The sequence below is a fragment of the Trachemys scripta genome, chromosome 9, assembly GCF_013100865.1.
Source record: "Trachemys scripta elegans isolate TJP31775 chromosome 9, CAS_Tse_1.0, whole genome shotgun sequence".
Taxonomy (NCBI): Eukaryota; Metazoa; Chordata; order Testudines; family Emydidae; genus Trachemys; species Trachemys scripta.
Window position 1 is genome coordinate 26,924,042 of NC_048306.1, and position 23,744 is coordinate 26,947,785.

At 37.5% G+C, this 23,744-nt stretch overlaps 1 protein-coding gene across 1 annotated transcript; it reads left to right on the forward strand.

Moving 5' to 3' along the window:
* Positions 1 to 8,746: 8,746 nt before the first annotated feature.
* On the forward strand, positions 8,747 to 21,497 carry TENT5D (terminal nucleotidyltransferase 5D). The gene is made up of 2 exons (XM_034782631.1): positions 8,747 to 8,857; positions 15,591 to 21,497. The coding sequence occupies exon 2, from the start codon at positions 15,610 to 15,612 to the stop codon at positions 16,783 to 16,785; it is 1,176 nt and encodes a 391-aa protein (XP_034638522.1). The 5' UTR covers positions 8,747 to 8,857; positions 15,591 to 15,609; the 3' UTR covers positions 16,786 to 21,497.
* The last annotated feature ends 2,247 nt before the right edge of the window (positions 21,498 to 23,744 follow it).

The following is a 23,744-nucleotide window of genomic DNA, read 5'->3' on the forward strand; positions in this document are numbered from 1 at the left end:
TTATAGGTTCCCTTGCACCTGGCATTCCCGAGTCGTACTTTGTGCTACAGGTGCCTTCTGGGGCCATAGGGACCCTTGGGCTGTTACTTCTATTGCAAGAGTGGGCGGGGTTGTGGGCAGATCGCACGCAGGACAGCAGAGCGGTTCTTCTTGCCGGCTGCAGCTCACCCCAGCCCCTGCCTGCACAAGCTGGAGACATAGTCTGCACCGCTGGTTTGGGTTCATTGCTATTTACTCTCCATTTTGGGGGTAAGGGAGGGTTAGAAATAGGGATCGATGGGGAGCCCACTGGTTTATTTGGAGTGAAGCACTAAGTGAAATTTCTTCCCTCCCTCCCTCACTCCCCCCAATATAAACTGTTCTGTAGCTCTAATTGTTCAATAACTTCACTGCACCAAGGAAGTATGCTTCCTCCGTGCTCTGTATTGTAGTGATGTATATTATCATTTGCTTAAATATTACAACAGGCTATTCGCTTTGGTCTCTACTTTCAAGACCATTGTGTAACTTCTCTCCTAATCCTCCTGTACTAAGGATTTCACAAATAAATCACTGGTTAAAATGATTTTCCTCACTGGAAAGCAAGGGATCTATTGATCTGTTGTTGTTTTTTTTATAATCATAACCAATTGAAGCTGGCACCTGGCATAAACAATAGGAGACCGGCAGATAGAAATTTAGGAAATGATACCCCCTTTGGATAGGAGTGTGCAAACATCCTCCCAGATATTTACACTGTATTTAGATCTTACCTGGTCATGGTGGGTACAGTCTCCTGGTTTTGGTTTTTAATTGAAAACTAGATCCATCTGCTTGCCCGGAGGAATCATCACTTCCCCAGAACTCATTCATCTGTAATCTAGTGTTGGTCCCAGGATAGGAGAGAGAGACAAGGTGGGTGAGGTAATATCTTTGATTGGAACAACTTCAGTTAGTTTAAGAGACAAAAGCTACTTGTGAAGAGCTCTGTGGAGTTTCAAAACTTATCCATTCTACTAACAGAAGTTGGTGTAATCAAAGATATTACCTCACCCACCTTGTCTATCTATTATCTCAGTGCCTCTAAATAGGAATAGAATACTAGTTGAGTTCATAGTAACATTTAAGAACTCAGACTTAAAAATAATCCTGTAGTAGATGTGAATTTAACTGATAAATTAGCTTATAAATTATGAACCAGATTCAGATCTCAGTTACATTGGTGTAAAATCCAGAGTAACTACATGACTTTGGGGTCTAGTGTTTGTCACTAGAGCAGATTAAATAATACAAAAAGTGAATTATGAATATTTTTCTGAATGAATGTGGCAGATTTGTTCTGCTATAATTTGTTGGGATTTATCATTCACTGCACATTAGTAGTGGCTTATTTCTGGACATTTGGATGAATCCCAAAAGTTTTATGAATTTTGGCATAAATGATAATTTCCCCCCAAAAATCCTACTGGATGTGTGATGTTCACTATTCATTATCCATCCAACTAGGAAGCAGAAATCATATCATGTGACTTAAGTGATAAATCACACAGCACAAATAAATTGCAAATAGTTTAAATAGCAACCAATGTTGTTATTAATTATTTAGCATTTATGATGTGTTAAGCCATTTCAGAAAGGGACAGTCCCTACCCCAAGGAGCTCAGGGTCTGGACAGAGACAATGGGTTGCAATTTGTTTACAGAAACTATTTGGTGATGACTTCCAAATAAGGAATGCATTTGCAGAAATCAAGATTGGCTCACAAACAACCTGTGATGAGAAAAAAAAGGGGGCTATAGATTTGTTACATAATTTCTTCTAAAAAAAAAAAAATGAACTGGGACTCCTTATCTCCTTCTGCCCAGCCCTGCCAATACATCTCTTTATGGTACATTTGTAACTCTTAAAACTAAACATGCTTATTATTCCATCATAAGGAAGATGGTTTATTAAACAGGCATATGCTTTGTATTCTGTGCTTTATTCCAAAGAACAGGTTTTTCAGGACTGATTAAAAAAACACAATGTAGTTGTCAGTAGTGACATGGATCACTGTTAACTCAGAAAATGAATGTGAAATCAAAGTGAATTGATGGTGCAGACTCCCTGACTAAGATTTAAACTATGCGTTCTTGAACTTTAGAGCCATATTGTGATTTGGGCTACATGCCACACAGATGGGTAAGAACCCCACCTCTTACACTCTTGCATCGCTGTCCAAACTATGCACCTAGCTAGCACACAGAAGTTAGGGCCTGATACAAAGCCTATTGAAGTCACTGGGAGTCTTTCCATTGAATTCAGGGCGTTTTGAACTAAACCAAGCCAAGCCTTAAGTGGATGCTGAGCAGTATGGAGGGATGAATGGATGGAGCCTGGGCAACACTTTCCCACAATTTTCTGACCAGCACAGCTGAAACAGCATGAGTGATGGTGGGGGAGTTCTGTAATTTCCTGTTGGTCTATATCAGCATCAAATTACTAACCGTTGACACAGAGACGGAATTGTGTCTCAAAGGGGTGTCTTTGAGGCATGAAGCCTCACAGGTGCAGCTTACACACCGTCCTTGCTCTGGTCTGGGTCTAAAGGCAATTTTTTTCTGGGCATTGTGTTTTGTTGCCTCATAGTGGCATAAATTATATAGCGTTATATTATATATTGTATGAAGAGCAATTATTCAAATGATACAAATGAAAGTAATGTAATGACTGTCCTCATGGGCAGAGGAATGAACCTAGAACGTCCAAAGCTAAAAGTAGGACTACTACTTCAGTTAAGAAGGAACTCCTATAGTTAGTATCTAGTGTAGACTCAGGTCCACTATTGACCAACCATTAGAGTGGGACAAGTAACATACCAAGTAGTGTTACAGACTTCAAAAATGGAGCAAATCACATGATTAATTATATTAAAGTTACATTAAAGTTTACTTATTTGTGTGTAAGGCAAGCAGGATTTGTACCAATATATTCAAAAGATATTAAAATTCTAGTTCCTACACACAACAACAGTGACACTCAGTATTCTCTGTGCTTACTTTCCTCCATCAGCTGTGTTCTGGGGGCAAATTCTGCCCTCAGTTACACTGGTGTAAATCCAGAATAGCTCTGTTGGTTTCAAAGACATTACTTCAGATTTTCAGTAGGGCAGAAAGATGGTCATATTCTGCTCTCAGCTATACTCATGGAACTCCTTTGAAATAAGTGAAGTTGCCTGGATGTAGCAATAGAATGAATTTGAGCCCATAGGTTTTTCAGTCCTTGAGCATAATGGGGTGATGTAGAGTGAAAGTTATCAATAGACCCGTTGTGTAATACCCTGCCACCCTCACTCATGCTGAGTACTACTTTATTCTGCGGATCCCACTGAATCCATTGGGACTACTTGTGGAGAGAAGCAATAGTCAGCATGTGTAAAGGTGACATGATCTGTTGTATGTCCAGTGTTGATTAAGAGTTTGCCATTTAAATATATTGCATATGGAAACCAAACAGTTCATCATCTACAACTTCTATGGAAAACATGAATTTCAAGCATGTTATCACAATACATTATAAAGAAAACAAAAAAGAAAGAGGATCTGTTCTTACTCAGAATAAAACTCCTGTACAAGTGTTGCCTGTATTGGGAATGTACAATTTGGCTAATGGTAAATGAAAGGCAGTATATAAGGACAACAAAAACAAAACACACTCTCTCATTTGATTTGCTTTATCTTTCTGTGTGTGGAACTCCCATTGACTTCGGTAGGAGTTCTGCATATGGGATTTGCTGCTGCTCCCATTGAAGTCAACGATATACCTTCCATTGGATTAATGGTGCAGGATCAAGCCCATGGAGCCTTTATAGAATTTGGAACCAAATATTGGGCCAAATTTGGCTCTTACACCCTGGGCAAACTAAATGTATGCATGGTTCTGTGGTGTTGAACCTAGGGGACAGCAAAATTTGTCGCATTATGGTAAAATGTTTGGTCATGAACACATTTGGGCCAAATTCTGCTCTTAGGACCCATGTAATCCCACTGATTTCCAAGGAGCAGCATGGGTGTTAGAACAGAGTTTGTCCCCCGTCTCGCTGTGTCTATTATTTTTTCTCATGTTTCATATATTTTACTCAGTATTTAATCTGACTCCTTTCCATTAACCAGAATGGGTTTGTAACTACACAAAGGTCTATTACAAGCATCAGTGCAGGGATAGGAGACAAAAATTCAGGGACCTTTCAAGAAAAAACAGGTTTATTTACATCAGTTATCACAGGATATCAGCAGTTTAATCACAGCCCACTGATCTACAAAACTAGAATGTAGCATATAAAATATCTGTAAAACTAGCATTTATAAATATTGAATATCAATAAATAGAATTCCACTGATAAAATAGAATTTAGTAGTATTATTGTTGCTTTTATTCAAAGTATTTATCTGGCAGCAGACACGGTTTCTTCTTTTGAATATCAACAAAAGGCTGTGATTTTTCTATATAATACTACAGAGCCCCAGAAAAGGTGTGTGTTATCAGCTAACATTGTCACTCTTTTTCTACATTGTTCTCTTTCTCTACATCTGTACCTGGCATACAGGGCCTGGCTTTTGGACATCTAAATGCCATGGTGATTCCTCTTTTTACAAATTTGGGTGATAGTGTTATTCAAGCTATCTTAGAAGTTGATGTCGTCAACTGCATGGCATTCAACATCCATTGCTGATGGCAGCATGAAACTGATGAACACACACATCTGTGCTAGGCTTCACACTTTTCCTTGGTTCATCAGTTTTACTGTCTTTCAGCAGTGTGGCAATAACGTCATCAGTGACATTTCATCCTTCTTTCAGCATGGAAAAATAGCATTACTATGATCTTGTGGTTGCGGCATTGTTCCTTCTTCCTGATGTGATTTGAGTTAAATGATGCAGTTTACTTTATTATATAATTGTAGAAAAACCTTGTTCTATTTCTGAATGAGACTTCTTTAATTATAAAAGAGCTATGTTATGTGAAGTGCTGTAGGGGAACCCCAAGTCTTACTGATGCAAAATTAAGAATAAACTCTTGTAGAGCAGGTACTTAAATTAGTAAAATATTTCATGTATTAGCTCCACTTCAAAAATGTAGCTTATAAAGTAAATGTAGCATTAAAAGGAAAGTCCAGTATTACATTTTGTAGTCATGGAATAGTGTTTGTAATTTGGAAAATATAAACATGAATTCATAATTTATTAGTAGCTCTAGTAATTATGTATGAATTATATATAAATATATATATGTAATTATAGTATTATATAAAAAATCCAAAACAATTGAAGGCAAATTCACCCACGAACAGGAAACTAATTTTATGTGTAATCAGTTATGCAAGATGTACTCTGTTGTAGGTACCAGGACTACATTATTCTAGGGCTCTGAAATTATCTTCAAAAATACTTAAATTAAAAGCTTGTTACAGCAGTAATGGCCACATTAAAAAAGCTCTGTTTAATAAAGATATGTTGATGTCCCACTGTGGTCTGAAGTGGTCTTACTTTAGCATTCAGATGCTTTTCTTATATAGTTAAATAGCATCAACAGTTTGTAAAATAATTTTTATCACTAGGAGAAATCATCATAATGTGAACAGATATTTTAAAAGTGAATAAAATAAGTTTCTGCTTATCAGACACAACAGTTGTTGTTATGCTTTTGTACAGCAGTGGTTTTGTTGTTGCAATAATGATAATGAACTAACTTTTAAAAAAACTACATCTTTCATCACAAAGGATCGCAGAATGCTTAATAAACTGATACACAGACTATACATACAGTATACACAGGGATTATTTCTTCTGTCATGAAATGCAGCTAATTCTGGGGTGGATTTTAGAATAGGAAGTGAAGAGAAATTAGATAGGCAGAATGCACCTGCCTAAATTAGAATTTAGACAGAACAACATATTTAACACAACTAGGAGATCTTTATGGACCCCAAGTGGCTGTGTCCTTAGTTTTACATCTCATACAAAGCCCCTTGGCTTTCTACCCTCCTCCCTCCTTTGTCTTCAGTAGTCCAAATTTGATAACATTTAGGGCACTCTGCAAAGCTCACGTTTCCCCCCGCCCCTCAATCACTTGAAAAGGAGAGATAATTATGAGGATGGTTAATAGATGGAAAAGGAGGATTGTTTCAGTCTGTAACTTGCCTGCTTTTGCTGGAGGTTAGTCATATTGATGGGCATTTTTGGTACGTGAATTTTAAGTTGAGTCATGGTGCTAGAGAGAAAGGATAGGTTTTATTTTGTATTAATCTAAAGAAATAAATACAATTGTTGCACGTAGAAACTGGGATACAGAAAGATAAAGGCCAGAATTTTTTAAACAGGCCACTGATTTTGAATGCCTCAATTTCTAGGTACTCAGTTTGAGACAGAAGGAATGAACAGCTATGACTCCAGCTGAAGTTAATAGGAGCTGCAGGTGCTTAACAGTTCTAAAAATCAGTGCCTCAGTGTCTCAAAGTGGATATCCAGGCATAGAGAATAAGCAGTTTAACAAACTGACTGCATGTGACCTGCCCCGCAGTGAGTCAGTTGTAGATCAGGGAACAGAACACTATAAATCCAATCCCATGTTTTACGTTCTGGGCCATTCTCATTGTCACTATGTTCTATCCATCATTATGTATACATGAGTTTGGAATTAGGTCTAAAATGCATCTGTCTCTACTTCATCATAATCACAGCCCACATTTTGTATTCAAGAATCAAAAGTGTTCTTTTTGAGATAACAAAACCGAACTTTGCCTATGGCAGCTTTTGAATATTTATTCATTTTGAAAAATATTGGGAACAATCTGAGTGTAGAATAATGAAGGGATACACTATCTTTCTCTGCAGCATATGAATCAGCAATAGGCCACTACTGAGATTAATATCCAAAGAACAGTTTATGCATTTAGCTGCAGATGTTGCTTTTATGAGCATACTACAGAATAAGAAATTTTGTATGTTTCATAGCAAAACTCTGTCCTTCCTTGTGAATATTCCCTAAATGCCACAATAGCAACCCCTAAGTTCTAGTGCAATATCAGTTCTATCATCATGAAATATCCATCATCTCTCATCCCCGCACAAACACACATCCATACCTCACTGTTGAAAATACTCATTGATGTGAAATTTCTCCATTTATTTTTTACAGTGATTATTTTTGAGGATTGGTATTTTGCTATGCTCTCCAGTTGGCCTGACCGAATCTGCTCTCTCAAAGTTGGCAGGGAAAGGAGGTTCTGAGCAGGACTCCTGGACAATGTTTCCCAGGGATAGCGAGAGCTTGTAACCAGTAGTTCATCTCCTAGGCTCCCTGGGCCTCAGCTGCTGTGTTGTTCTGCAGCTGCCAGCGTACACTTCTGCCTCCTTTCACTCTCTGCCTGCAAACTGGATTCCTGCTCTGGCTCCTTTTCTGTGCTGCCAGGCTCCGTGGAATAATGCAGGGAGCGTGCACTTTAATTAGCTGACCATTGTCAAGAGCTGGAGAGCAAAAGGTAGCTGCAGACAGATCAAGGGTAAGGAGGCAGAAAACAAAATGTCAGGCTCCTGACTGCAGCTAACTGGCATACTCTGCAGCCAAAATCTGAGTTCTGTGGCATCTTTTTGAAATTTGGCATCTAATTGAAATTAATAAGGCAGCTCACACCTCACAGAGCGATTATTTTGGGCTCTGTGCAAACTCAGGTAGACATCGCTGCCTCAGTTTACACTCAGTTCATGTTTCCAAGGTTCTCTCTGCAATCATAAAGATTAGAAACAAATATTTTTTAAATAAAAGCGGAGATTGTGGCGCATACTTTGGTGGCAAGGAATACATTTTGTGGTTGAAGGATCACAGAATCCCTAGAGCCTTTCTTGTGATGGATTGTGGGTCCTTGCTGTTTCTTAGAGTTTATACACATTGGGGCATATATAGCTGGAATAACTGAATGTTGGAGGAAAGATTAAAAATGAGCAGATTGTCAGTGTTTCTTGAAATAAGCTCTTTGGGGGCATGGACCATCGTTTTGTTCTATGTACTCACACCACCTAGGACACTAAGGTCTTGGTCTGTGACTAGCGCTCCTAAGTGCTGCAGTAATACAAATGTTAAATAATAATAAGTGACTAATGTATATAAAAGGGATTTTTGTGATCACACGTATCTAGTGTTAATAAAAATTACTTATAATTTATGTAGAGCTGGTCATAAGTCCATGCAACACACTCAGTTGCATGGAGTTCCCACTTCTGCCATTTATGCTTGTCTTAAATGAATTGGTTGCTGCCTGGCTTGCCAAGGGAATGAGAGCCCTCTGTGATTCACAGACATCTTTGGAAAATGTGCAAGACCTGCTCTGCATTTGTGAAAGGAAAATATTTAATTTTGCTGGGGTTGTTATTGGTTCTAATTCTTCGCTTGTATAATTCCACAGTGTCTCTGTTAATTTGCTTATAAGTAATAATTCTTTAATCCCTTGGAGAAATAGTAAAATATTAATGCCTTGCAAGTTACTGCCTGAGTAAATACACTGGCAGAGGCTTAAGAATGACCTGAAGCTCAAATTCTTTCTAAGTACTGCTCTGTTTTCCCATTCATAGCTCTTACCTTATCATTTATGACTTAAAAGGCTATTGTCATGATTGCAGCACTGTCAAGCTATAATGCATGATTTATTATGTACAGCAGGTGACTAGTAGTTAACATTTAATCTCAAAAAGACTGTTATTGTTTGTTTTTTCCTGCAGCTTTCCCTGGGTGGTTCATGTTTTTATTGGTGACAAGATGACGATTCATATTTTTACCAAAGGACCCAGTGAGTCATCTTATTAACTCTACTGAAGTACATGATTGGCAACATTCCTACCACAGTGTAAGTCTCTATTTGTTTCCATTCTCCTGGAAACATGGTTCCATAATTTAGTGAGACTGTAGTATGCATTGAAGAGTAAAAGTATTTTTCTTTACATAATGTAGTAAGTGTCATTATAAGTTAATAGAAATGATCATAGCCAAAAGTAGATGTAATGTTGTGCATTCTACCTTAGTTTTTAACTTAGTAGTAGATGTTACATTGCAAGAGAAAGTTATGCTATAAGCCACATTATTTATCAGGAGTCATAGATTTTGGTGTACCTTGCATGCTATGTAGGGAAGAAGATAAATGAAAAAACGACTATACTACATGAAAGGGATTACTTAGGTATAATGGCATACAATATCTAACCTGAAAGTGGATCCACATGCAGCTAAAAAGGCTGCTCTGAGACATGATAGAAAGATTCAGGGGGGAAAAGAAATAATCTGTGTGAAACCAGCAACATGAATTGCAAGTTAGTGCTGCATGCACAAAGCAAGCTCCTCATTACTCATTTGTTAACCCCTCCTGCCAACCACCAGTTCAGCCCTTTGGACTGCATTTTGTACGATTTTGTTCACCTTATGCTGTGGGATTCCCTTTCCCAAATCCACAGCTTTGTGCCACGGTATATTATCACTGCTCCTATGATTCACAGTTCTGCAAACTGATGTACTTGGGCACGTGCATGTGTGCATGACAGTGCTGCTTTTCCAATAGCTTTGATCTGGTTGGGAGAAAGATGAGGCACATTTTATTTGGTTATGCTCCTGCTTCTCTTTTGAATACTCACTTGTTCTATCCTTGAAGGTGATATGCTGCAGTTCAGCCTGAAGTGCTTGGTTCCTGTTCAGGTTTACTTGCAGTGCCATGCAACCTTTTCTCACAGGGAAAGAGCAGGTGGCCTTGAGTTACTATTGGTTATTTCAGAGTAACTAGATGGTAACTGTACTGATTTATTGCAACTCGTGCATAATCTCAGAACAACAGGGCAAATAATCTCCTCACTGCATCCACTAACATTAGTTTACTGGAAAAGATCTTGAAAACTAAGATTAAATTGGGGCCGATCAGAAGATTTCCCTACTTGGAGTACCTCATCTCCACTACTGCTTAAACTTCACTCATGCACACTTGTGCTGTGAATAGAAATGCATACTTGCCAATGCTGGCTGTAGTTCCTGAAGTCAACGCAGTTTACTTCAAGAAAGGGTCCTACCTAATGGAGAAACGTGTCTTTTAATTAGCTATACAGATAACCAGTGTATAGTGAACCAAAACACAGAACTAGAACAAAACCACAATATTATAGAATAGAGGAAGGCTAATTAATGAAGCTGATGAGACATTTTAATGTAATCTCTGACAGGTCTCACTGTGACTTGTGTCAAGTACAGACAAAAAGTAAAGATAAATGGAGCATCAAAATATTCAATGTGCTTGTTTGTATACTTAGTGTTGATAAAAGCTATCAGATCAGAATAGAGCAAGCATATCTTTATAAAAATGTGTTCTGTTTGAAAATGTTAGCATATTATAAACCCCCTGAAAATACTTTGAAACAGTAAGATAGAGCATATAAAAAGAGGATGTTAAAAAGTTTATAGTCAAAACATGACCGAAATCGGAAGAGAATGTCCTCCAGATCTTAACTATCTAGATTTCTTTGGAAGTTTATGAAGTAGACACCGCTTGTCAGCAAGGTTTTCTTTTTCCAGATATAAAATCCCATACCTATTTTTTTGGTGGAACTTGCCTGTACCTGAAGACTACATAGTGCACAGAGTTGGTGAACTAACCATTTGCCACTGTAGAACTATATTTAAATTCTGTAACAGGAGCCTGATTCAAAGCTCATTGAAATCAATGGAAGTTTATCCATTCACGTCAATGGACTTTAGATCAGGCCTTTCATATACACTTAGTGGAAATGTGTTTGAAGGTCTCATACTCACCCCTGTAAATATTTTTTCCACAGCACAAACCATTTACCACTTGGCATGATTTATGCTGTCTACTCAAAGATAGCCCAGAACATGAATAATCAGGGAGGTAATTTGTTACATTGTAAGAAGTTCAATATGTGGTATAACTTTAACATATCCTGTCCACTTATGCTTTGCTGCTCTAGCAAGTACATTTAAAAGAAAACCCTGAAAACCAGTTCTTCTCTCATTTACCTGATAATGAGAAGTTCAGGAATCTGTGTCCACTGCAGTGTCTAATAACCTGCTGCAGGATGAGGGAATTCTGCTTCAGCAGATAAGGCTGGATATGATATCCTCTCTAGGTCCCTTCCAGCCCTACATTTCTATGATATTATAACATCATAAATCCCATAAAAATGCAGGAGTTACAAGAAGAGGCACAAATGAACTCTAAGAAATCTCACTAGGAAATTATTTTTAACGAGTTGTAGTATCAGTTACTTGGGAGAAAAATTAAACCTCTCAAAAACAAATATTCAAAGACTACTCCATTCTTTCACTGTAATGCTTCTAGTCAGCATGTAGCCCTTCATTGTTCACCTAGAGTTTTTAAAAGGGGAATATATTGAATGTAAAACATATGAGATACTTTCACATTCAGAAAATTTTTGCAAAGTTACATTCTTTGTCATGGTGCAGGAAGGCATAGCTAGAGATGTAGGACTGTGGAAATCTGATGGCTAAGTATCTCTCTTCCCTCAAAGTTACAAACTGGGTAAAAAATATTATTAGAATTGGAAATTTTCATCCATGACAGTATTTCACAAGACCTTTTATATTCCTCCACTGAAATAAGATTTTCTATCTAAAATATTTCCCATGGGAATGTAAGAAATTATGGTGTCATCCAATTTAAATCCAGCCCAGGGTACTGGGATTTGAGAAGGATTGTGGAGGGAGGATCAGAGTTTTCATTATAACAGATTTTAGTAAATCTTATAAATGTGCAATGATAGCCACATAGGGAATGAATAGGCAATTTCTTTAGTTTTCATGTTGAATACTGTCTACCCTAAACTCATACAGGTGTACAATGTTTATCTACATAGGAGGTAAGACAAGATGATCAGAATGATCCCTTCTGGCCTTGGCATCTACGAATCTATATATGTCACACTAAAATAAGGGGAAGTTCGGGCTGTGTGAGGACTATGGGATTGAGTCTAACACATGAAAAAGTCTTTTCAGCAGCAGTTTAAGAAAAACAAACAAAATACTAACCTATTTAGGCCCTGATTCAGCAAGGTATTTAAGCAAATGCTTAAAACATCAAACATATGACTAGTTCCATTGATTTAAGTAGGACTGATCACATATTTAAAGTTATGTATGTGCTTAAATAGCTTGCTGAATTGGGGCCCCTTACAAGCAATATTAAAAATAAATATAAAATGGTTTAGCAACCACCCAAAACTGTCCATAAGTTCACAAGTTACCTGGATTTTTTTCAAATATATAGAGTGTATATAACTGAAGAGGGAAGGGAAGAAAATATACATCAGTATACAAGTGCTGTCACTGTGGATTAGAAAATAAAATGAAGCCCGGAAATGTTACAATAACATCATTACAATTTGCTGATACTTTGTTTTGCCAGAAGAAAATGGGAGGATTTTCCTTATCACTTGAGGAGCTTATCTCTTGACCCATCAGTGATGTGCTTATTCAATTATCAGACATCCTCAATAAAGGTACTGCTTCCCAGCTAGTCAAACAGCTCATATTTAATATGCACCCACATGATGAGCTTCAAATAACCAGTCCATTTTTTAAAGTCAGTCAAGTCCTTTTCCTCACCTTAAATGGAATTTAAGAAACAAAGTTCTCTAAGCAAAAGTGCTATGTGCTTTCTTCTATAAGGACCTAATCAGGCAAACATTTACACACATGCTTAACTTTAAATATGTGCGTAGCCCCACTGAAGTCAATGGGATTACTCACTGCTTACATGTAAGTTAAGTTTTCCTCTTTGGGGGAAGGTTTGGAGGTTAATTGTTACCCACAGAACATTGGCAGTTGCAGGGCCGGCGCTTCCACTAGGCGACCCTAGGCGATTGCCTAGGACGGCAGGATTTGGGGGGGCAGCATTTTGCTGTCCTCGGTAGACATTCGGCGGCGGGGGGGGGGTCCTTCCCCTCCGGGTCTTCGGCGGAAATTCGGCGGTGGGTCATTCACTCACTCCGGGACCCGCCACCGAAGTGCCCCGAAGATGCGGAGCGGAAGGATCCCTGCCGCCGAATGCTCAGAGGAGGAGCGCTGCTACCCAGGGCGGCAAAAATCCTGGCACCACTCCTAGGCAGCTGTTATACCTGGATGAGCTGGAATACTGTATGTATGTTGTTCTTACCAGTATAATGGTAAAACATTCTTTTTCTTTTACAAAATCTTTATAGTTATGCTTTAAAGTCTTCCTGTCTGTTATTTAATAGTGACCTTTTGGTTCTAAGTCTCCAACAATTTAATGTATCAACTTAATAAAATATCCATGTTACAATGAACTCCTACTAATCCAAAAGTCATTGTAATGAAGGAATTCGATATTTTACTTTTAGAAGAAATTCGATTAATTACACTGCCGCCACGAAACACCAATTTTGTTTACATACAGTGCTCAGGTATGTTGTAAGGGTTGTCTTCCTTATCCTTCTATTGTGTTATAGTAATGTGTTTTGAAAGTAGTCACATTAAACTCATTTATTACTGTTTATAATTATAAACAGCTGACATAATTTAAGGAACAAATTTCAAAATATGAATATCTTCAGTTCAACATAAACCTCTACAAGCTAATCATTCACAAAACCAAGGGCAGTGTATTCTAAAAACAACACTTCAACTACTTGTGCAATATAGGAGTAAAAATTATATAGCATGTACAGGAAAATACAATAGCTTCCATTAACTAAAGCCAATTTTTAGCACTTATCTAAACCTATGTCCATAAAATGTCCGAGCAACAAGCTCTCACATAGTGGGTGCTCACTCCTGAATATTTGGATAGTCTCAGGAGTGAGCATATTAACTAAAGATTGCATCCTCTCTTGGGCTGTGCAGGAGGGTCCAACCATTTTCATAATCACTCTTTCCATCACCCAGTGAGTCAGAGCAAACACAGCCTCACAATGCAGCGTCAAACTCAACACTCTGAGTCAGGGCAACCAAACATTGAGTTTAATTGAAAAGTTATCAACAAATCACAGTATCAATCCATGAGTTATGATGGGACTTATGGAAGAGTGATGAAAAATGGTATGACCTTTAAGGGAGAAGCTTGATAGCATTTCAGCAATAAAACTCCTTCACTAAGTACGTATTTGGTGGTTAACTGCTGCAGAGGAGTTGAGGAGGCTTAGGCAGGCAACGGGGGAATCATCACAAAATGGCATTTGTTATTTATTTAGTAATGGAGTAATAGATTCTGGGGGGAAAGGTTAGAAATGTGGAGAGTATTTTCCACTCAATAATAATAATATTTAGGTTAATAATTGGTAATGTTAAGATAGTGCCTCTCTCCTTACATATTGGAGGTCTAACACTCAACTGTGAATTTTCTTCACTTTGTAGTTTCTTGAATGCAGTTCTTCACTACTTATGTAATTACTATAATTACATCTAATTATCTAATTGTATAACTGTGTTTAATTACGTTTGTAGTGTACATACTTATAATCTCAAAATGAGAGTATTTAATTACATAAAACTCATTATGAAACTTCATGAAAATAATGTTGTGGACATGTTCAGTTAGCAATATCTTAAGCATAATATTTTTTTTTTCAACTTTTTCTAATTATAATCCTAAACCAATTAATCCACACACTGGTCTAACTGCCTGCTTATCTTAATATAATGATATAAAAGCAAAAAATAAAATTAAGTTTGCTAAAGCCATGATTTCACCCAGTGCCTTTTATATTGATTTCCAGTCACAAATATTGTAGAGTGAGGTGAGAGGCTTCCAGAAAGGTTCTACTTAATGGAACCCAAACCTCAATGCAAACCAGAGGTGGGTTCATTATCTGCGAACCAGAACTTGCAAGGTCTGCACAGTACTGCCAGACAGTTAATTAGATAGGTCAGATCGACTTGCCCAGAGATTCTATGAGAACAATTTTACAGGTTCCTCAGCATCTAGCTCTTAAACCATAATGAAAGAAATGAAAAAATATGAGATGCTGTGCACCCCTGCATTTAGAAGCCTCCAGCGACAAATGCATTAGAAATACTGAGGTAGATACATGAAGGTCAATATTTTGCATTATTTCTGTTTTTGTTAAATAATTCATTTCAGTAGTTCCATGTGTGTAACAACCATTGAAAACAAATAGATGCTTTTCATTCAGGACTACAGAACTGAACTTGCCCATTTAATTCTGGAGGTTGAAAACTATACTGAATTTAATTGTAACAACCAGGAAGCTCAGATCGTTAATCTGTGAGTGGTTTTGCACTGAATCATATACTGTTTCCTAAATTTACTTCAGAGTATTTTAGTCACTGGACTAAACGCTAATGTAATGTTATTTGATAGGGTTAAACCTTGAGAAAATCCAAATTCAACTATGGCCAATGAAAATGCAATGGTTTAGTCAGACATCCAACTCATGATATAGCTCAATGTAAAATGTATTACTTTCTCACTGTGCCTAACAGTGCCTTCTACAGGTAGGATGTGTGTTTGTCATGGCATATTTCAGGCTTTTGTATGTTTGAGTGGAACCTAATGTTTCCCTCTTAATATTTGTGTTGTTTTTTCCTAGTTAACCAACTAACTTCACAATGACTGAGGATTTAGATCACAGATTCAGTAGTCTCACTTGGGATCAGATAAAAATACTGGATCAAGTATTAACTGAGGTAATACCCATTCATGGAAGAGGAAATTTTCCAACACTGGAAGTAAAGCCAAAGGATATCATTCATGTTGTAAAGGAGCAGCTTATTGAGAAGCAAATCACTGTTAGAGACATCCGCCTGAATGGTTCAACAGCTAGTCACATCCTTGTGAAACAGAATGGAACTAGCTACAAAGACCTGGACATCATTTTTGGTGTTGAATTACCAAGTGAACAAGAATTTCAGGTTGTTAAGGAGGCAGTGCTGAATTGCCTACTGGACTTTTTACCAAAATGTGTCAATAAAGAAAAGATCACTGCTCAGACTATGAAAGATGCATATGTGCAAAAGATGGTCAAAGTCTCCACTGATCACGACCGCTGGAGCCTCATCTCATTGTCAAACAACAGTGGAAAGAATGTAGAACTAAAATTTGTAAACTCACTCAGACGACAGTTTGAATTTAGCGTTGACTCCTTTCAAATAATACTGGACTCCATGTTAAATGTTTACAGTGATACAGAATGTGAATTGACAGAAGACTTACATCCCACCATTATTGCAGAGAGCATGTATGGAGACTTCAATGAGGCAATGGACCATTTAAAATACAAACTTATTTCCACAAGGAACCCTGAAGAAATCAGAGGTGGAGGCCTTCTGAAATACAGCAACCTTCTGGTTCGTGACTTTAAGCCAGCAGATGAGGCTGAAATTAAATCTTTAGAACGTTATATGTGTTCTAGATTCTTCATTGATTTTCCTGATGTCGCTGAGCAGCAAAGGAAAATTGAGTCATATTTGCGCAACCATTTCATTGGGGAAGAAAAGAGCAAGTATGACTACCTGATGACTCTGCGCGGAGTTGTAAATGAGAGCACAGTCTGTCTCATGGGACATGAACGACGACAAACTCTGAACATGATTACAATTCTCGCTTTAAAAGTACTTGGAGAACAAAACATCATCCCAAATGCAGCCAACGTAACATGCTACTATCAGCCCGCTCCATATATCAGTGACAGGAACTTCAACAATTACTATGTTGCTCATGGACAGCCACCTGTCATATACCAGCCATATCCATTTCATATACAAATGCAAAGTGGAATGGTTTAGTAAAAGTTAGCCTCCTCACTGCCCACCCGCTACCCCAGTTGTCCAAAATAAAGACCTCATTACAGCAAGTGTTACATCACTCAATTTCATTTTTTGTGCAGATTGCCAATGGTCTTTGATCAGTCAGGGCTGAAAACATCAGTAAGCACATCATGAAATAATTTATGTTTATGTAAAATCACTGGCCATTATTCAACAAGTCCATGATGACCGTCATATGTTCTTAAAGCAGACATACTCTGTGACTGAGCTTTCCATCCTTTTTGGCCAAAAAGAGAAAGATATGAACAATTCTAATTGTACAAAGGGCCATACACAGTTGTTCTAGGTTCTAAACCATTCATTAACTTAAATAGTGCAGCTGGAAAAAATATGCCACTAAGATACTTGAAGTTGTTCAGTAGAAACATCTGATTTAAAGATGATAGATTTAGAAAACATTGATATTATGGATACACTGAACCTACGGGGCCAAATTTGTTCCTCAGTTTCACTCATATAACTCTGCTAAAAAGTCCATTTTGCAATGCAGACTGTAAAATCATTTTTGGAATGTGCATTGATTGACTGAAATTATGAAATACCCTCATAGGTTAAGCGTTTCACTATGGACTCCATCCTGCAAGATGTCGAACACTTGTCACCATTCATTAAGGACATTAGCAGTTGAGGTCATTCACCAGAGTGCTCATCATCTTGCAGGATCAATCCATATTGGGGCCCTATCCTGTATTTCTTGTGCACCCATTGATTTCAGTAGGAAATTTGAGTGTGCATGGAATGCAGCATTGGGCCCTGAGTCTGAACTACCGATACTGAAGATTGTATAAGCAGGTGATTTAATTATTCTGCACAATTATTTATGAAAAGTATATTAAAAGTATGAGGGAGAAAGTGAACATTCAGCATGTGAAAACTTTCTTTCTATACATATTTGATACTGACCAGGGGGAAAAAAGTAAGCTAAAAGGTAGAGCATATGGTAATAATGAAAACAAACAAACAAAACCCCACCAGAACAGTACTGTGTCATTTTGAAGTGATTTTAAAAAAATGTTCTTAGTTGCATTTGATATGACATTTTATACTAGAAATGTCCTGTATACATTTAGATGTGTGTGCACATATACTAATAGCAAATTAAAATCTTGCTCATGATCAGGAAATAAAACATTAGTTGCAAGTTTTTTTGTGTGTGTTTACCAAAGATAAGTTTTTAAACATGTCACTTAAGTGCCTCCTAGTGCCAATTGTTCCATGAAAGCTGTAATGCATTCTAGAATTGGTCATGCTGGATATATGGAAAGCTGAAACATATGCTGTTGGAACTCCACCTGTGGGTTATCTAATGTATCCTGTACTTTCAAGGGTCTGATCCTGCACCAGTGAGGTAAATGGGAGTTTTGCCATTCACTTCATTGTGCGCAGGATTGGGGCCAATTAACCTGATCCTGTTCCCAGTGAAACCAACTGAGTTTTGCCAATGACTCAAGTGGAAGCAGGAGCAGGGACTGAAAAAAAAAATAACTAATGACAAAAACATTTAGAGTGGATACTGTTACAAAGTTAAAGCTGTTAGTCAACATCAGGTTTTCTTATTTCTGATGCTTCATATGTCACTCTGCCGTATAAAGAGCTCATGATGTTGCAGGATGTAGCATCATTTCACATCATGCCACGTTGACTGACCATTATATTATAAAGTGTTGACTATATTTTACCAGTATACAGACAACTCCCAGCTCTTAGAAAAATATCTCCTGTTTGCAAAATGTTTGATTTATTTTACTTAGAAATATGCTGCGTATTGGTATGTTAACTCAAACATTTCCAAGTTTATATTTTCGAAGATCTATGATCATTTGCTTGCCAATGAAATGTAACTCTGCTTACCGACACTAAAGTGTCTGTCGAGTAGAACATAAACAGCTGTGTTTTAAAGAAGATTATGTTGAATCTCAGCACTTGGGCTATCCCTTTTCTGTATAATGTAGAGCAATATAAAAACTACTCAATAATATGAAATGATGCATGTGAAATGATTGTGCAAAGGAAGAAGGGTGCAATAATACACTTAGCGGCAAATGAATCATGTGATGTCCATCATGAATACATTATTTATTATCTGTTTCTTTTCTTGATTTATCAAATATGCCCAATTGCTTGTCTCAGGGCGCATTTCATTCCACTTCCCCCACTATGCTCATGGATTTCTTACCCTGTCACTTGTGTAAATTGTACTTAATAAAACTGGCACCTTACATTTATATCTTATTGTATTTGGTAAGGCTATATGGCACTTAAGCTCTTCCAGAAAATTTCCCCTAGTAAAACACCAGATAATCCACATACCTGGTGTAGTAAATTTTTATTGAGTCCTCTAGATAAAAAATTGAATCTGTAATTTTATTTTACTTTTCACGAAAATAAAAAGCACCATATAATCCCATGGAAAGTCATTTAGACATGACCTTGATAATACTTATGCTCATGCTTTAACTTTCAGCACATGTATAGTGTCATTGACTTCAATGTGACTACTCACAAGGGTAAAGTTAGGCACAGCTGGGATTTTCAAAGAAGTCTAAAGAAGTTAGCCATGGAGTTTCAATGGGAGTTGGACCCCTTTCCTTGGGTTCTTCTGAAAATATCGGTCCACATGTGTAGGTGTTTGCAGGACTGGGGGTCTTAACATGCTAATGTTACATTAACTTACCAAGAAACCCCCAAACCTCCTTGGCTATTCCTAGAATTTTGTGGAGAAATGTTGTGACGTTCTGAAGAACCAGAAAACAGGTCTGCCAAGAAGGAGAGGTTTCTTACAGCCCGTGCATACCCAACCACCATTAACTGGAGAGATATTTCAGAATATTAGCAGTTTTTACTAACAAGCAGACACATCTTAAATGTGATGTCTATGTCTAGTAGGATTATGATACTTATTTGAGTAGTGAAGATCTCTGTGAAAAGTACAGCCTATAATGAAATAGCTGAGGGCATGGATAAAGCAATCATATAACAACGGCTCAGATTGATTTTTTTTTTAATTCTGACACATTTCTGTTTATAAATTCATCCAGATTATACGGTGAGTTCCTGAACCAAAGCCTATTGAAGTTAATGGAATTAGTTCAATTTACTTCAATGGGCTTTGTTTCAGACTCCAAGAGAACATAAAGGACATACTATAGTACATACAGGTAAATGTACAAAGACACCAATATGCAAAAATATCTCAGGTATAATTAAACCCTTTTAATTTATTGAAAAGGTCTTGTATTTCTTACCTAGAGGTAGTCTTTCAATTTTGGAGGTTATTGGAGGGTAATAATTTGATATACACACATGCACACAATTACAAAATGTAACTTTTTAAACATTTCGTTGAATAAATTACATTGATATTTAGCAGCAGTATGAACCTGGAGATTTTTGTAAAAGTAGTACTGATTCTGTAAATTAATATTAAAGCAGGGATGTGATATTTTTAGACTGCTGCTTGCAAAACATTGACATCAACCTGAAAGATACTATTCTGTAACCTCTTCTCCAGTTCTTATCTATTTTACAATGTGCACATAAAAATCTCTACAGAGTTAATTCTAGGAGACTTTTTTCAGTACCAGTATCCTGAGCTACATGTTTACATTTCTTGTTACAATGTTGCAATCTGTTTAATAATTATAATAATGACTGGAAATTGTAATGCTGATTTTATTTAAACATACTAAAAACTTCTCAAAGTTTACAGCTTAAAGTAACCTAATGTCAGCACATAAGTGTAAAGGTTTTAAGTGCTTTCTTAAAAAAGGTGTCATTTGAATTTTGTGTTAAATTGTAAAAGGTCCTTTCGAAGCATATCTGTTCTGGTATTTTGTTTAAATTGTAATTTGTGACCTTTATACTCAACACATTACAAGGTTTTTTGTGATGGATAAAAAGGTGTGAAATTGTTCTCTGTTATGATGTTATGTTGTCTGTTGTGTTACACTGATCCTACAAATGTGTAAAAAGTAAAACTAATAGGCCTGATTTGCCACTGAATTATTCCAAGTTCACACCTGTGTAATTCTACTGACATCAATGCAGATGGGGTGGCAGAACCAGGGGGAAAGGGGACTAGCTCCCACATAAACTTATACCTACCCAGGGCGGTGGTGAGCAGAGGTGACAGCAGCACCCCAGAGGGACTGGAGCAGCTGCCACTGTGCCTGCGATTGTGCTGGGGAGCAGGGAATGGGACCCAGAGGGGTTGGAATGGAATTATCATTCACAGCCTGGTCCAAGCTTCCCTCCCCCACCATTCTCAGTACCTCCCCACACTCCCCCACCTAGTTCTCCACACACACACCATCCATTTATAGGAAGCTTCTGCTCCCACTGAATGGAGTTACACCAACACATAACTGGAGTAACACATTGGTGAATCAGGCACATTTGTATTTAGAAATATTCCTGGGAAAAGAACAGCAAAAACAGTTTAGGCAGTTCAATGCGACCAGAATTTCTACAGATGATTTCTTGTTTGGTCAGTGTGTTTTTCTACTAATAGATTAGTATCCAGAAACCAAACTGTTACAGTGAGGAAGTATTTCATGTAATGTGCCATCTGAAGTTGTTGAAAAGATATTGTAATACTAAAAATTTGTACTAATCACACAAATTTGTAGGCGATGAGTCCACAGTGTTGATGAGTGCCTTTGGGTATCAAGGGAAAGAGCATTAAAAACAACCTTCTGTTTATTCTAGATGCATGGTTTGCTTGTAAATCGTCATTCATTACTTTGTACAAAAATATCACTTTTAGCATGAAGACACCTCAGTGTAGAGTGGATGCATGGTAGCGCGATTGACATGTTACAACTAAAAATGCCATTATGGTTACTTAAGTCAATAAACCCACAAACCCAATTTTGCCATTGATCCACACTCAAAATTACTATTGATTTAAATGAGTTGCATGTACAGACTAACGGGCCCTAAAGTACAATATTTGTCATAAATTATAACAGCTTTATAGCCATCATTAAAGCATCTTATGTCACAAATTCACATTTTTAAGTGCCTAAATACATAAAAAGGCCATGATTGTCTGGGGGTAAATAATACATGCATCAAAATACATATTTAACTTGGCAATTTGACATTACATATGCTTAAATACATATTTTAACCTAGTGTGAAAACATATTCATGTAAGCCTAAGTACATATTTACCCAAGACACTAGAATGGCTCTGAAGGAACTAAGGGACTTATCTAACACCTACTGACTTTGGATCAGGCCCTAAGTTACTTGTGTAAATCCTGCACTTTCCAAAAAGCAAACACATTTTACTGAATTTAATTTGTATTGCATTTAATTATTCCTCCTCTGTCCTCAGCCCGCATTCCTTACTCAAGTAAAACTCCTTTTCGAGGCCAAGGGAGAGACTTAGATGATAGTTTTACTTGAGCAAGACCTGCAGGATTGGGCCTGTATCTCAGGAATGCTGGAACAATTTGTATAGTGGGGTGCTGAGAGCCATTGAACCAAAGTGTAAACCACTTCAAGCCAGGGGGTGCAGGAGTTCCAGCACCTATGCTCTCTGTCTCCCACTGTCCACTTTTGAGCAGCCTACAACAGATATAGGACTCTGGGCAAAATTACACCATTAAGATCTGATAGGTGAGCAGGATTTTGGACCATTATTAATTATTTACTATGAATAAAATGAATTCATTCTGATCGTACCTCATAACAAACCTGGGCAATAATAAACATACATTCTTTTGGGTCAATAGGCCATCTGGTCATACAAACTCCATCAATATAAATGAATGTATGAAATACAGGCATACTGTCCTTCGCTCCTGTTCTAATTTAGTGAAGGTGGGTTCCTTCCTGTCCTCCATGTTTTAGTGATGAATCTAGTTTCCCCTCCCCGATTTTTCAAGGTCATCTCTCCGAGTAGTATAGAGAGACAATACAATTTCTAGCAGGGTCCTCATCTCTCCCTGTGCAATACCATGGCAGCTTAGATCACTAAGGCATTCCAGTGAACATCACTACTTGTTTGATCGTGAGGGGGAATTCTAATCTTAGCTGTGAAATTTGTTCCCACCTTGGTTTATCTTGGCTTCCTCTTGAAGTCATGTTGCAAGGTTTATCAAATACCAGAGGCTTTTTCTAGGCAGAAGGGGAGGAGACTTAGTGGCCGTATGGTTCTGAGAAGGTAGTGGGAGAGCTTTGTGGGAGATCCAGTAGGGTTTGGCAAAGGGTTTTTTTTTATTTTAAATCGTGGGCTGATTTGTTTTAATTTTATAATATTTGTACTTGTGCCTAGAGCACAGGAAATCATTTAAAAATGTACATCAATAAAATAATCAGTTTGAGAGGGGTAGGCTGGAGGGGTTGACGGAACTACACTGATATTCACCAGCTGAGAATCTTGCCCATGTACTTCATATCACTTTTAAATAAAGAGAAGCTGCAATCCCCTGTGAAGGTAAATAGGGAGTACAAGATAAGCAGGTATTAATTTGGGGGATGCTATTTAAACCTGATTTATCTGAGCAAGCAAGTGGTTTAAATGCTTCCTCTAGTCTTGTTAGTTACTCTGGTGTACCATTGTACTATTAGTTTCTTTGCAAGAATTGGCCAAAAGCACTATAATAAGAAATTGTTTCAGGACACAGATTTGTTTATATATGTTGTACATGGCTATTATAATTTTCGAAGACATTTAGCAGTGGCCTAACTCTGTTCCTACCAAGGCTAATAGAAAAAAGTCCCATTGATTTCACTGGGGGAAAAACAACAAAGAGTCTGGTGGCACCTTAAAGACTAACAGATTTATTTGGGCATAAGCTTTCGTGAGTAAAAACCTCACTTCTTCGGATGCATAGAGTGAAAGCTACAGATGCAGGCATTATATACTGACACATGGAGAGCAGGGAGTTACTTCACAAGTGGAGAAT

Coding starts and splice junctions, on each gene's coding strand:
- TENT5D (XM_034782631.1), top strand. CDS start 15,610: ATGACTGAGGATTTAGATCACAGATTCAGTAGTCTCACTTGGGATCAG.